At 33.7% G+C, this 16,215-nt stretch overlaps 2 protein-coding genes across 2 annotated transcripts in view; both read right to left on the reverse strand.

The window, feature by feature from the left end:
• Positions 1–241: 241 nt before the first annotated feature.
• LOC117118564 (chitinase-3-like protein 1) lies at positions 242–10,129 on the reverse strand. The gene is made up of 11 exons (XM_033263178.1): positions 9,330–10,129; positions 8,502–8,553; positions 7,767–7,981; positions 6,906–7,148; positions 6,111–6,232; positions 4,585–4,708; positions 4,111–4,293; positions 2,663–2,782; positions 2,033–2,168; positions 1,248–1,478; positions 242–846 (listed from the first exon to the last, which is right to left on the reverse strand). Exons 1-11 carry the CDS (start codon positions 9,330–9,332, stop codon positions 680–682), a joined length of 1,596 nt encoding a protein of 531 aa, XP_033119069.1. The 5' UTR covers positions 9,333–10,129; the 3' UTR covers positions 242–679.
• Positions 10,130–10,145: 16 nt separating this feature from the next.
• LOC117118566 (methyltransferase-like protein 22) overlaps positions 10,146–16,215 on the reverse strand; it is a 12,332-nt gene continuing 6,262 nt past the window's right edge. Inside the window, exons 6-9 of the mRNA XM_033263180.1 lie at positions 15,847–15,957; positions 13,062–13,164; positions 12,099–12,267; positions 10,146–11,104 (exon numbers count right to left, since the gene is read on the reverse strand). Of these exons, the coding sequence (XP_033119071.1) occupies positions 11,066–11,104; positions 12,099–12,267; positions 13,062–13,164; positions 15,847–15,957 (422 nt within the window). The 3' untranslated portion in view covers positions 10,146–11,065. The remainder of the gene's footprint in view (positions 11,105–12,098; positions 12,268–13,061; positions 13,165–15,846; positions 15,958–16,215) is intronic.

A 16,215-nucleotide genomic window follows, 5' to 3' on the forward strand; every position in this document is an offset into this window, starting at 1 on the left:
GATTTAAAGACAGAGTGCGTCCAAACGGAACAACAAAGGAATTAGTATGATTTAAACGAGTTGATCGCCATCTGAGATTAACTAAGATACCAGGAGGGATATAACGAATTTTGAAAAAATTGGTGGGTGGGGGGAACTTAACAACTGAACTATCAGAATAGAGCCAAGCATAATGTGCTTTTCCCACAAACAAGTTTGATTGATACTCCTGAATGTTAAAGTAGTCAAAAGGTACAAATGATTATGAATTATTGTGCTTTTATTGTCAAATAATGGTAAACTGTTATGACATTTTGTTTGATACAATATGCCTATATAAATAAATAGATCAATAACTTAAATACATAACTAAATACATAGATACAAGACAACAAATCAATAAAGACATCAAGTTGAATTACAGTAAACTTACCACATGTCTATCGAAGCCTCTGATTGGTTGAATTAAAGATTTATTTAATATATAGAAATTACTGAAGATAACTGTTAACATTGGCAGTGTTTCTAAAGCACTGAATTATTGGTAAAAAAAGTCATCTTTTAAGTATCTGATAACGTTCCACTCAGTAAGTTTTATAAAGAAATTTAGTTAATAAAGCATCGTTCCATCTTGTAATTGGTGGGTTTCTTGATGTTGAATGTGAATGAATATTATTTAAAATCAACCAATCACAGATGTTCAATTTTGGCATGAAGCTACGCGGTATTTCCAATCACAAATGCGACCATTGAACCCAGTCCCTCTTGTACATTGACGATGATGAGCTAAGAAATGAGCGCAAATGTAGAAAAAGCTACAATCAGTTGGATCGACATAAAATCCAAAAGACGTCGGACATTGGAAGACTGAAAGAGAATTAAGAAATTAGTGAGAAAAATTAATGAGGTTTTATGACAATAGCACCAAGGTAAAATTTAAAATGGACTTATCAAATAATATTACATTAGCAATGAAAAATTCGCCCACCCAAAAATACTGACGAAGTATCGAAATGATGTCATATTATATGGTAACTGTCTCTTATACACATCTCTCAATTTAAACAATTTTTTTTACTCTAATGACCCCTATGTGACCTTTGACCCCAAGCAGTGAACACCCCATATATGAGAGGTGTCACCGGTTATACTGACCAGGTTTGTTTGAAATCGGGACAATCATTTGGCACTAGTAGCGTTTTGTAATGTAGGCAGAAAAAAGATAAAAATTACCCCTTATTGACATTAAATCCACCGTAGTATATTACCTCCGGAAGTGGGAATATCTGGTGGACCCTGGGTCACAACTGGATCTGGTCGTGCCTGGGTCACAACTGGATATGGTCGAGCAGGTGTCCCCATTGGATCTGGTGGAGCTTGTGTCACTACTGGATCTGGTCGAACTGGTGTTACTACTGGATCTGGTCGAACAGGTGGCACAACTGGATCGGGTCGAACCGGGGGAACCACTGGAACAGGAAGAGGGGGTACAACTGGACCTAGACGCAAGAATATCAAAGTTAAAATAACATGCAGAAAAATGACTTGTGTATAACTTGCTCAATACAGATGTCATCACTGAAATTCAGAAACATGTGAATATAATGCACCTGTAAATGGAGCAAAGCAAATATGAACTGGGATGTGGGAATCATACCAGGGACCTTCAGAATACAGGGGCGGATCCAGAATTTTTCAAAAGTTTTTTCGAAAGAAGGGAGAGGGGTGCATAACAATTTCAGAATAAATAAGTGAGTAGTGCTAATTTTAATACATAACATTGGTATTAGAATTTTAAAATTTAGTGGCAAATGGGGGCCCCCTACCCACTATTTAATCCACGCCTGGAATAAACAGAAGGTTAAAAATGCATAGTGTTGTCCAGTAAGTATGGTAATTCTCTGGGGATTCAGATAATATGAGGTGATATACTGTACTCCAAGTGTGGTTTTTACTTTGCTCCAAAAATTTCTCTGGGGAATGCATTCCCCTTCCTCATCAACCCCCTCCCTATGTTTTTTTAGGGCCTATGATAAATCAGGCTACAGTCTACCTTGTTCACTAAGCTCTTGCTTAATGGCGTTGATAAGCGGAAATCTTCCTTGTCCACATCCTCTCCCAGAGAAATCATCAAGATCAAGTGACCAAACCATCACCCCACCTAAGTTTTCAGATTTTACCCACTGGAGCTGAAAGTAGAAACAATTATTAATTTATTTACTTTTAATTTTACTGAGGTACACTCAGCATTAAGTAATTGGTCCCACAAGAGCCCATTCATGCATTAATTTTTTTATTTGGAGACACTACACATTTGAATCGGTGGCACACACAGTCAGTGATGCGGTCTTGCAGAGTACACAAGAAAATCCTGATATTTGCAAAAACCGAAATCCAGGACTCTCAAATTAAGATTCAATAAATTACAAACATGAAAGAATATAAACTGAAAGGTCCACTGATTAATCTCAGATAAGATAGTATAATACATACTCCAAGTATCGAAATGCATGCCATCGTGTCACAGTATCAATAAATAAATGATTTTTGTATCCATCAATCTCTTGTAATTTTTTTCTGTTTTACTGCATGAAAAAAAATTGTAACCACACACATATTATATGCCAATCTCGCATTCAACATCTAGTAACTTTTTTTTTTAAATGCACATGTTTTCACTTACAATAGTCCTAAAGCTGTCTGTATTGTGATATCCGACCCACTGTGTTCCTTTGTAAGCGTAAGGCGCCATGATGGATGGGCTGTACACAGACGTACCACCACTTGATATCATCTGACAGACCTACAAAAGAAATTGGGCAACATTCAGTGATGGATACAGGAATCCAATATAGAGAGGGGACAAGGTGGACATTAGAAAGATAGAGGCCCCAGATCACCTCAACCTCACCATGGTCAGGGCTTATGAATTTTATGTCTATAGCACACAGGAAATGGCACTTTCTCAGACTTGATATTTTAATGTAATTTTAATTTTTTTTTAATTTGGTGTGGGAGAGGCTGGCTGGGCATACTCATATTCAATCTGCCCCAACAAAAGATAATTAACAAAACCCACATAGTCCCACATTCAATTCAGAAGTTGCTGATATGATAATACACACAGAGGTTCCAACCCTCTCGATTCGATCAGGAGTCTCACGAATTTACATGCTATCTTTAATTCTCCAGAATTTCAATAACTAGGCCTAGATTTGTTGTACTTACAGTATAACCAGCTCATTTAACATACGGCCCGTAAAAAACATGGGATTCGTACGGTAAAATAGATGAAATTACAAGGCCATATGAAAAACCCAATAGGTATCTTATAAAATTACGTATACAGACCTCGAAAGACATTAATGCTATCAGAATATTTCAATGCTGAGGGTGCTATTCACTAAATGGTGGGAATGGGGGATGCCCTTCACCTGCACATTCTCCCAATTTTTTAGGTCTAGGGGTTGGAACCTCTGTACACAAGACGAGCCTTGTTTAAAAATGGGACAAGAGGTATCTAAAACCCTGTCCAGACTATCAAATTTTATTTGACAAAAACATGTGACATGCCTAAATATGGACATGATGACATCACATCATGACCATATATAGGCACATCATGACTATATATAGGCACATCATGACCATATATAGGCACATCATCACTATGTATAGGCGTGCAACAGTTTTCACAAATTATAGTTTTCAATGATTGAAAGATGTTGCACAATGTAAATCCTTAAATTTGCTGCTAGAAATTCAAAGGTAATAATGGCATTACAGGTCTCCCTCCAATTAAAGACCACTTTTGAGGCTGGTGTTTCCATGGTCTTTAGCAGCTTTGGTCTCTAATTAGAATAATAAAGATAAAAGACATTTGTTAATTTGGGATCACAGAAAAGTGGTCTTCAACTGGAGGGTCCTTTAATTAGAGGGAGACTTGTACTTATCATTTATTATAATTGACAAGGACATTTATTTCTCATTTGGTTATTCAGTTAAATGCTAATTAATTAGTAAATTATACAAATTAGGCAATTAAATTTATAAAAATTTTACTTTTATGGAGTGTACTTTTACATATTTGTTCATTTTTGGTAGTGGAATATGGAAAATCCAAGTTCTCACCTCATAATAAGAAAGAAAACCAGCCTCTCTTGTGTGTCTTCCTGCTAGGCCACCACCTTTCACAGGGGCTCCTAAACGCGTGTCCCCACCAGACAGGGTAAATGATCTTCCGTATGTTGCCATTCCTATCACAAGCTTGTCTCTTGGTGTGCCCCCATCAAGCCATTTTTTTGCAGCCCATTTCTATTCAAAAAATTGTAGAGAATGGTTAAATTATATGTCGCTTCAACTTAATCTAAAGCACTTTTCAATACAAAAAAATTCTATTATATAAGTTTTTTTCCTTAATTTTTAACTTAATATCAGGTTACATAATACAATATTTAGTTAATAACCATAAGATACCACATCTGCTATATAATCATATTTAGGTTGATTACGGTATATTGGTGACATAATACAATGTTTGATTAATAACTGTTTTTTGGGTTGCATAATCCCACATTTGGAAGAGAGAAAAAAGTTATTTCATACTATTGTAAGTTTTCCATTTGCAGTGCCTGTGTCGTGGGAATAGAGGGCGCTGTGATGTCCAGTGCTTCTGTCCCAGCTTCCATGAAAATCATACGACAACAATCCAACCCAATCCAATTCTCTGCAATGTGTAATGTACACAAAAAATGTAGAAATTATAATCATTCACAGGATTTACAAAATTTAACAACAAAATTTTAGCAAGTCAATCTAGAGGTAACTGAATTCAACTTTTTATTCAGTCTCATCACACTTAATCTAATATCAGATTTTGTTTCAACAGAGCCACAAAGTATATTAATATTGAAATGAGGTTGAACATAATATTACTTTTTTATTTATGACATTTAATATTTAATGTGATAATGACTTTTATAATGAAAGAAAATACTGTACATGTAAATGATTTGAACATGTGATAAGATTTTTTAATTTTTGAATAAAGGTGTGCTACCCACACAAAAGAGAAAAAAAAAATTCCAAATGCATCAAGATACAGGTCAAGATGACACACTGTAATAGTTTTCTTTAGATTATAATTCTTTTGTTTCACCTCATCTCTGTTCATTAACAATTCAAATAACAAAAAATTTAAAGCACCTGCAGATCATACTCATATTTAAATACATTTTTAATTCATAAGGATACCCTAGTGCTAAGTAATGTAGATATGAACAAAAAATCCTATTATGGGTTCTCTTAATATTTCAAAAGAATTAAATAAAGATGGCTCAGGGAAAATACAAATGGAGGGTTTAGACAAGCTCAAACCCACCATGTTTGGGGCTGAGGTACGGAATTTTTATGGCTATGGCACCTCTTTTCTAAATTTTATTCAACTTAATTCAATTCAATATTTATTTGCACCAAAAGCCATCAATGGGCTATTATGCACTATACAAGGTACAGTAACATTTAAGACTAATTTTAAACATTAAAACGAGAGCTATAAAATAGCAAAAGAACCATTTAAATCCGACATTTTGTTATGAAGTTACAAGCGTTTAAACATACAGCTGTTTAAAGAATAATATTTGAGAAATCAGCCTTCAAAGTTTATGATTTTGGGCATTTCGCTGGCAGAAACCATCACTAAATCCTTAAAAATTTTTGTTTTAACATAAAAAATAGGAAAAATAACAGCATGGCATGATGTATACATATATAAAGGTTAGTTTAGTGTAATAAAATATATTTCAAAAATGTTGACATTCCAGCACTGTGTTTTGATCATTATCTCTGAAACACGATTTGCGATGAGTGACTGGTTTGGATTGTCTTTGCTACATTTACATTCATTTATGTACAGTTGTAATAGCCAAAAAAAAATTAATGATAATAAAAAAATTAAACAAAGATTTAAAAAATGTAGGGGAGGCCTTATATTTAGTCTGCCTAAACACTATCGTAGAAGTGGTTGGCGCATCGGTTGTGGTTTGGACTCCCAACCTCGAGGTCGGGGGTTCAAAACTCTCGCTGTGCAAGTCGCTTGTGTCCTTGGGCAAGGCACTTTATCTACGGCTCTGGCTAGTTTGGCAATTTCATATCCTTTGTTAATCTTTGCTTCACCGGCAGACACTGCTGCTGCTAGCAGTAGTCGATCTTTCCCGGCTGGAACAGGTTCTGCATTATATGCTGCCCTCAATTCCTGCACGATTTGGGAGAATATAACTTAATCAGTCAGATAGCAGATACATACAAAACAACAATAACATAGATCTTTGCCAAGCACATAGAACACAAAAATTGACTGGTTTTGTTCAGGGTAGGCTTATTTGCAGGGGAATCCCCCTTTTTTTTTCAAAAAAAGATTTCTCAAAACCGACGGCATGTCCTCTAATTTGTAGGGATGGTCAATCAAATGGCATTTTTTCAACACTGCATGTTTAATTCAAAGCCGATCCTTGACTTTTTCTGAAAGTAATTGTAAAAGTGAGCTCAGTTACTCCTTCAAATCACAGCCTGGGCATTTGCAAGAGAAACACTGGCACATGAAATCAGGTGTAAAGTAGGGGTGAGATTTATAATAATAATATTAACAATAGCAAACAACAATAAAAATAAATTTTAATAATAATTGTAAAAAAAAACCTTATTATAGTATTAACAATGATAATCATTATCATCATAATCTGTATATTATTGACAATAGCAAGAATACTAATAATATACAATAACAATTGTACTAATAATAATATTAATGATAATTTAAAGATTAATATTTAGACATAGATAATAATATATGGATTCAAGTTGTCTAAATTCAACTAATTAATGAAACTGAAATTATATAATAAAATGCATGCACAAATCTAAAATACCTGGACTAGGGTGGTAAAACGGTATTTGTCTTGAGATGGGCTACCACGGTCAGCAGGGTATTCCCAATCTATGTCCAAACCGTCAAACCCATGCTTTCTCAGAAATGAAATACTTGTGGTTATGAATTGGCGACGCGATGATGATGTTGCCACCATTTTGGTGAATCCAAGGCTACCAAAAGTCCACCCGCCCACAGCCAACAAAACCTTCAGTGATGGGTTCTTCAACTTGAGGTTGTTCACCTAAACCACACAGAAAATTTATTATATTATTCACATTAGAAGATGTTGGCATTGGATTCATTCTGACCAAAGCAAAGTGTAATTTTAGCATGGCAAAACAACAGATAGTGGGATTTTGAGCATCCAGTCTAAACATGGATACATTCTGGATCCCAAAAACATGAGATGGACAAGAAGAATGTAGACAGATGTGTTTCTGTTAATAAAAAATAATTTGAAAGTGGAATATCATAATTATTAAAGTTTTCAAAGGATCTTCACCAGGCAATGACTGGTTTGTTAGACGTTGACATTTTTGCTTACAAGAATTATTCCACTTTCATATATAATAAAAAAAATATAAACAAAAAAAAACAATTTATAAAAATACGAAAAAATGGCACAACAAAATGATTATGCACAATCTCTGCATATTCACATTCCGCCACCATCCTAGTGCCATGCCGGACTACTCCTACCTAGGTGGTTGAGCGAAGAATGGGATACACGTTTGCCCTGCCACAGAAGAACAGGTGGTTAAAGATAGTGGCCAAGACAGGGGCCCCAAGATGCTAGAATAATTGCAAAAATATCTTGATAATAATAATTTTTAAAAAAATTAATAATTCAACTTGTTACCTTATCATACATGCCGACACTCCAAGCAGTTGACTCATCGTTCCATTCGTAAGCCTGTAAAACGTTTCCGTACCCAATCTTTGCAAAAGCATAAACAATGTGCGTGCACAAATAGGGATCAACGTTCTCTGGCAGGAACTTGGAGACACTTGAGGTTCTGTATTGCGACCAATTTGTATAATAACAAATGCGACGGTACTCTTTTGCTTCTACATCTTTATAGGAAAGTATTTGACAACATAAAATTTAATAAAGGCTGATCCTTGCTATTTATCACAACATTGAATAATTATAGTAACAGATGGTGAGTTTAGTCCAGTATAAAGAATTGGAACTTTTGGTAGAAGTGAGATTGAGCCCAAAATCTACAAATGCCATATTTGCATGTGTCCTTTGGTAAGGAACTTCACTCTAATTACTTGGCCTTTGATTGAGATGCTAACCTGTTGGCCCTTCTTTTGTATGCACAAGATACAACACATCACATTGTCCACAAAAGTAGAGATATATTGCTTTTTTGTGTATGTGCACAAAATACAATGCAGTACACAATTAAAATAAGTAGAGAACTATGTGTTTGTGTAATGACCAGGGTAGCCAGTGCTGGCCCTTATGAGCCTCTTAATTTCCTGGTGAATACAAATTATTTGGCAATTTTATAGTTTTAAATCTAATATAGCAATACGTTATTTAATTACACTATTTGGGAAAAAAATACCATAGATATTTACTCACCGTAGAAACTTGTCAACAATGCCAACACAAAGATGATCTGCCAACTGTATTCCTAGTAAAAGTAGAAAAATGGTTATATGAAAGCACAAAGAAAGCAAAATATGCAAACTATAAGAATGCTTTTTAAGAGTAAAGGTATTGTGCCTGTGGTTAAATAAAAAGAAATCAAATTTTATTTTTTAATTCAATGGAACATTGAATTGAAATTTATCAGCTTTCAATGACAGATACATCAAAATAATACAATTTTCACTGATCTGCAAACATAGTAAAAATCCTTAAATAAATTGATTACCAGCTGATTTAAGAGTAAATAAAAAGAATATATAAGAATATTGGTACAGTAATGTTTGTGCATCTGTGTATTGAATAAACAATTTTCTTGTTCTAATTATCAATAGAAAAATGCTAAAACTTACTATTAAGCAACTTTTTAAAATATGATCAACAAAAGAAACTGTTAAGCACTGTACTTTTATATTGTAAACTTGTAATAAAGATTGCTTTTCACTATATGACATTAAGCTAAGTAAAATAAACCAAACTTTTTAATTGTAGCAACTTACACTTTATTATTAAATATACTGAAATCAAATTAATTTACACTTACAAAATTTATAAAAGTAATAAAAGGTTATCTGAAAATGTTATAACATGCAACATAGTACATTACAAACATCACTTTCAGATGAAAGTGGACAGATATTTTAGAATCCAAATTTACATATAAAATAAATCTTGTATTTATTAAGTGTATTGCTATTTTTGCTATTTTGTATTAAATTAAATAATAATTTAAATATAAAAACAATTAAAATTGTGTCTTACCATTTTTAAGGTGTGCACAAGAATCAACTAAGTTGTAACCGTTGCTACAGGCAGCCTGGAAATACACTAGACTCAGGAGTAGATCTTTGCTTTTATACCATCCTATTCCCTTAGTAAACTATTGGTGAATTGTTGTGGTATTTAAGCCAATCGAATGATTAAACTCGGAAGAGATCACAAGGAAAGACAGGATCAAACAAATTAGAAAGGAATATTTATAAGATAACTTCTTAATCCATAATTGAACTGTGGATCACTGTCATTCGATTATAAATGACAAAATAGATGTTACATGTAACAAGTTGGTACAATTATTCACAATAGGGTTGCGTCTTATTTTTGGAGATTATTCTTCTCAAAGATTTCAAATAATAAGGTGTGATTTAAGTTGTGGGTAATGACACAAAATATTAGTTTAGTACAGAATCCTAGAGACACTTGAGATGAGGTTAAATAATTACAGTTAACAAAGAAGCACAACAGTATCTTTGTTGTGTGGTGGTTCTGAAGCAGACCGGATGATACCTGGTTAGTTTTTACAAACTAACAATGAACAAATTATTTTACCAATTCACTATACTGAACATCATTGATATATTTGATTACACTATAATTCTAGTAAATCTGGTCAGTAAAAAAATACTGTTCTATAATAATGATGATGGGATAATGATGACGATGATAATAATAATAATGATAAACTTATATAGTCGCAGAATGCCGGAGCTTCAATGCACTTTACGTTAAATATAAAGAAAAATAAGAATTTCCCCTCACTGCAATCTTAACTCATAACTCATAACATGTTCACAAACATTCTTTTTGAATTGAAGATAAGCATTAAAAATAGGAAAAGGCAAATTTGTACACATATTCTAGGGGGTCACTAACCACCACCATTCTGGCGTAATCCTGGACCTTTGCCTAGCTGGTTCGAACAAAGAAACAGGACACATTGTCCTGCCACAGACGAGCAGGTACTCAGAAACGGTGATCGAGACAGTGGCCACCTAAAGATAAGTGCAAGACTGACCAAGGGAAAATATAAACATATTGATTAAAGAGTATCATACTCTACAGTATTACAACTCAAAACGTAAGTCTTAATGTGTTGTTTAAAAAATAAATCAATATGTCTAATGAACTCAGAAATACTATTCCAGAGATGAGGTGCTGATACAGAAAAGCTCTGTCATCGTATGATCTAGTGGACCTGCTGGAGGTATGAAGGAGAGCTTCTGATGAAGACCTCAGACATCAAACTGGTTTATGTGGTGTGATTAGGTCTGATATGTAAATGAGTGCTGTAGTCCTCAAAGCTTTAAATGCAAGGAGTAATATTTTGAAATGAATCCTTTGTATGCAGGGCCCAGCTTTACAGAAAAGTTAAAAAATACAAAATTAAATTTGAAGAAAACAGTTATGAAAATTATATAAGAAGCTTAGTAAATAATACTTGGTAAAAATTTTTGGGGCCCCAGATATTTGTCAAGTGCAGGTTCAATGGTCAAGCTTCTTAGCTTCTCCAAACTTGATGGGGATGCTTCAATACTCAATTCCGCTTTTAAACTCAACAATCCCAGCTTCCAAACTCGGGGCCTCAAAACATACATTGTCCAAATCCAAATGGACTGTTTCCATTGCATCTAAACTTGACTTTCTCCAAAAAAAATTCTTGGCCCAGCTTCCAAACATAATTTCAACCGGTCCAAACTGAATGAACATCAGCCATATAATCATGCAGATACCTTTACTGGTTGTATTTTCCACAATTCCTAGAAAAACAAACGTTTGATAAAATAACGAATCGTTAGAATTCCTGCAGAAAATGAAGGTAAAGTGGAGGAAGGAAATGAGCTATAGAAAAAATCCTCATTAAAATAAACTTAATATTTATTACAAAAATCTATTATATTATTAACTCATGTAATTTATTAATTACATTTATTTTTAATCTTTAAAATAATAACCCTCATTATAAATTTATCAATAATTTTATTAATTAATATCTCATTTGTTTAGATTAATGTACAATACATAATTTTAAAAGTGATAACAATATTTGAGTCTCCAAAAATATATAATTTCAATAAAAATATTCTCTATAATCATTCTCTTCAAAATAATTATTTAATAATATTATAAAGTGTTTCTTTGAAGGTTGCCTCCAAAGGCATAAAAACACTAGGACAGTCAGCTTTATATTGATAACATATTAGCAAATGTTTTCTGAAATTAAGTACAGAACATGTAGATAGAATATAAAGAAATTTAAGGCATTTACCAGCTCCATTAAGTACCATAAAAAACCACTCCACAAAATTACAAAACTTTGTATTGAAGAGGAATTTGAACATCACCATCATCAATAAAAATGGAACAGGGGTTTAAAATACATTCTTTTTATTGTTTGTCTTTTACGAAATCAATTTTAATAAATTACAATTTCATTAATTTCAACCCAAGGTACAATGATTCTGTGGTTTTGAAACACAAAGTTTCCTAGAACTACAATGTTTTTGAAAAATATAGAATAATAATTCTGTTAAACAAACCCTGCTTACTAATTTTCCTTGTTTGTTGAAACTCCTGCTGAGGTTACACATTTATTATTAATCAGTCTTAGTACCTTAAGTAAGCTTATCTTCAATTTGCGCAATGTGCCGGCTTTAGGATACAGGTGCTTTTCTTTTATTTGCCATTTTACTATATCTTTGTCTTGTTTGACTATTATGAATTAAATATAAGATTTTGTTATAGGACACTTACCAATTGTTTTGTTCTTTGGTATGAGAACCGCTGTTTAAATTCTATAGGAATTTGCTCAATTTTAAAAGTGTTCTCTTTGGCAATCTTTGATGCCAATTCATTCATACATGCTCGGAAAAAATCATATTCCTTGCAAGTAACATCCAAGTCTTCCAACGTGAAATTCAACCTTGGAAGGAAAATCAAGGAATTTAAAGTGTTAATGGTTGATCATTTCATTGCAAATTCAAGTCCAGTACAAACTACTTCACTTCAAATCTTAATTCAGCTATATTGCCGCTTCTCAATTGAAAAGGGCATTTACTTGAGTGGTATTGGATTGTACAATTGGTTGGATTATCTTTGACCATCTTTTTACCGGCACTTGACCAAGAATATGCAAAAGTGTGTATTTTAGTACCGCCAGACATGACCGACTTTTGTATCTTAAAACGTTGTTCGAGTTGACATGTATGACCTCCAAAGGTCATGCAAGACCCAGGGAAGCTGATGCTTCAATAAAGCAAGAGCTGTCCACAGTATCAAATTTCATGTGACAAATTATGTACGGTGCCCATATATGGGCATGATGATGTCATATTACACCCAAATATGGGCATATTACACCAAATATGGGCATATCAGTTATTTGTCATAAAAAACTTGATAGTTTGGTCAAAGCTTTACTTAATATTATGTCTTTAATAGTGAAACTTGCTATCAGTGAGGCCACCTCTTTGCTCCCCTAAGGTCCCAACAGAGTTGGAAGAATCTCATTCAATCATTCATAATAAATATCACAACAAATTTAAATCAGGATTTAAGGCTCCACCCTTGTCAACTTCAAAACTAACTTTGACAGAGGATTAAATAAGCACATTTCCTGAAGACAATTTCTAAAGTTTTGCATATCCTTGACATCCCCTGCTCAACCTCAAATGTTTTGAATTTGTCACTTGTTGGAAGATTGAAAACAATAATCACCTTTTCTCAGTAGCTATGTAGACTGCCTTTAAACACTCACTGCCACACATGACTTCAAACAATTTATTGAAAAAAGCTTCTGTCAAGGTGTTGTCATAAATTACTATAAATAGTAGAAAAATATTTCAAGAAATTATATAGGCATAACAAACCCAGCAAAGGGTGGTGGGGTGGGTGGCAGGGGGGAGGATATAGATAACAGCCACAACCTTCATATACGGTTATATTTTACAAGAAAGGAAATAATTGTATGTCATGAATTAGAATAGCTTAAGATTAAGATTGAAAATCATTGCCTTCTACTACTGTAGGAGCTAAAACTAAGACTTTGAACAGCTGGCAGCAATTATTGCAAAACGATGTTATTTTGTTATTTTTAATAATACTATTAATGATTGTTCGAGAAATGAGATGTGCATTTTTTTAAGAGAAGAGAAGAAAAGCGAAAGAAAGAAATCATTTCTGCATGCAAATTCTGTAACAACCATCATAACAACTAGGATGTCCTCTTTCAAAAACAATTACATTTTATGTTTCTTTTGACAACATTGATGCTTCTATTTGGTACGCGTAAAATTGCTGAGAGCGCTATTTGTTATTAAAAGACCTTTGCTGCTAACCTCTGCCACTAAAATTGTGAAGTACGATGATTGACTGGTATTACACTCAAGTAGATATTGGAACTAGGATCAAATATAATCCACGTTGAAAGCAGTAATCCCCTTGCAACTTGGACAGTGACCAACTTCATGACAACTCACCTTTCGTTCACCTTTTAACAATTACAAACAATTGCTTAAATTCATCACCACAATGACTGCACATGACACAAGACTTATTGATTAAAGGCAAAAGCAACAATAATTCACAAGATTGTATTTCTCAACTAATCTGCCTAAATCATAGATTAAAGAGATAATCTCTTCTGTAAGTGTAGTACAAGTAGACCATTACTACCAGACCAACCACAACAAACAATAAAGTGTACCAAGTTTGAAAATGTTCAAAAGAATAAGATGACTTTACAACTTCAGTATTTGACCTTACAAACTAGACACTTAAAAACTTTCCCTTTTGGACAAATCATTAATCTTCAATCTTGTATTAGGATCAGAAGTATTATTAAAACTCTTTCATTGTCTGAATTTTTAAATGTTTCCGGTTTGTGATCTGATGCTTTCATTCTTAAGTCCACAAATCCCAAATACATATCTCTATGATTGCAAAAATAAATTAAAGATATATAAATTTAAGCATGCTAAGAATATGTTATTTACTTCCAATTTATACAATTATATTATTAAAGCATGGCAGTCTAAACTTTAGACAACTATATAACCTATATTATTATATTATTATAAGATTTTAAGATTCATAGAGCGCACATGTTCAGGAGACTGCTCAAGGTGCTTTTTTCCCTGGTTATTGGATTTGGAATCTATCATACACAACACCTCCTCCACTCCCTGGGGAATATTCCTAGTTATGCGTGTAATTAGCACTACTAATTTCATTCCGAATCATTCAAATCCTACCAGGTACACATTTAAAATCCTGGGTGAAGGAAGGCAAATGCAGATAAAGTGTCTTGGCCAAGGAACCAAGCAGTGTGACGAGCATCAGTCTCGAACCCAGCGACCTTCCAATCAAAAGTCCAATGCCTAAAGCCGGTTACTCACTGTGTGCAGCGGCGACGCGACGAAGAACGCATGTGAAGACGCAGACCCAATGGATCGTTCAGATTGACAATCAGCAGACAGCGTTGCTTCGTCTATCGCTTGCCGGAAGCAAATGTGGATTCGTCGTGTGAGTGTCCAGCTTTACATGCTGCGCCACATGTTAACAACTATAGATGTCTCAGGTGTCAACAGTACTATTTTCAACATTAATTTCTCAAGTAAAATCACATCTATAGTCACAAATCCACAAAACCAGCCATAAATTCAATGTAAGAAAATGGATTGGTCATGCTAGAACTATACAAAAATGTTCTTACTGTATCTATCAAAGCATTTTTTAGCTGAATAAGTTTATTTTATAAAAAACTTACCTGTATTTAATTGGTTCTACATTTCTTAGAATGGCTAACGTCATATTTATTATTACACAATGATGGTTCAAAAAATTTGCCCACAAAGGTTCATGAACCAAAGGGCCACCTAGAGCCTCGATCAGGGTCCTAGAATATTATGATTATTTTATGGTTTAGAATGGCCTGAATATTATCGTTCATGGGGAGACATTTTATATTTATAACGGCCAAAATTGCGATTTTAGACCAGAATTTTATGGACCAGAAATACAATATTGAACTTTATTTGGATCAGTAAATTAATATTTTTAGTCCAACAAAACTATTGTGGCGTCGGATTGGGTGGGGGGGGGGAGAATCTCTACGCTTGTCCGATGGGGAGAAATTGTCCCGACTCCACTGGCGTTGGAACTATTACAGTAATTATTAGTGTTAGACCTCTTGCATAGCACAGTGCATCTTAACTGCCTATTAATTATGCATGTTGATTTTCACTGCTAGCCAATCGTCTTCAGCTAGTAATCCAGGGATGCAAATAATAAGCCACAGAATATTTCGCAACAATAAAAATTATTGCTATACTTTAACCACTTGGTGGCATGTATCAGCTAATTTAACACTGGAATGAATACACCAGTTACACTTATACTCATTATATAAAAATTGCATTCAGTTTAAAGGGCTTTTCTACAACCACAACATCCCCCTGCAAACCCACAATTTACCCTACGGTCAAAGGAAGACAATACGTACCATCAGCAGCAATAATGAAATCCAGCCTGGACAGAATGCTAAGTTCATGTTTCTTCCAGTAGAATCTATTGCTGGTTCCAGCAATTTCCAAATCACCAGTCTTCTCACTACCTTTACGAGATACATGATATTAACAAATTACATTTTATATGAATGGTTTAGATACAATACATAACATACTGTAAAATGTACAATTTATATACATTTACACAAGCCTATAATGTTTTGTCTGAAGTTTTTTGTTAGTAGTAAGCTATTGCTCACCCTAAAGAAATTTTCCAAAAGTACAGATTAAACTGATGATGGATGAGAAATCTTTGCTGTCACTTTATGAAATGAAATACACTAAAAGCTGTATATATAAACTAA

Source organism: Anneissia japonica, unplaced genomic scaffold, assembly GCF_011630105.1.
Source record: "Anneissia japonica isolate Jap-2015-1 unplaced genomic scaffold, ASM1163010v1 scaffold3180_len207689_cov159, whole genome shotgun sequence".
Classification (NCBI taxonomy): domain Eukaryota; kingdom Metazoa; phylum Echinodermata; class Crinoidea; order Comatulida; family Comatulidae; genus Anneissia; species Anneissia japonica.

What these genes read in the sequence shown, in the direction of transcription:
- LOC117118564 (XM_033263178.1), bottom strand. An exon ending in GCAAGAGCTTAGTGAACAAG is followed by an intron (nt 1,479 to 2,032) that starts GTAGACTGTAGC and finishes TCTTGCGTCTAG; the next exon opens with GTCCAGTTGTACCCCCTCTT. An exon ending in AGATATTCCCACTTCCGGAG is followed by an intron (nt 847 to 1,247) that starts GTAATATACTAC and finishes ATTCTCTTTCAG; the next exon opens with TCTTCCAATGTCCGACGTCT.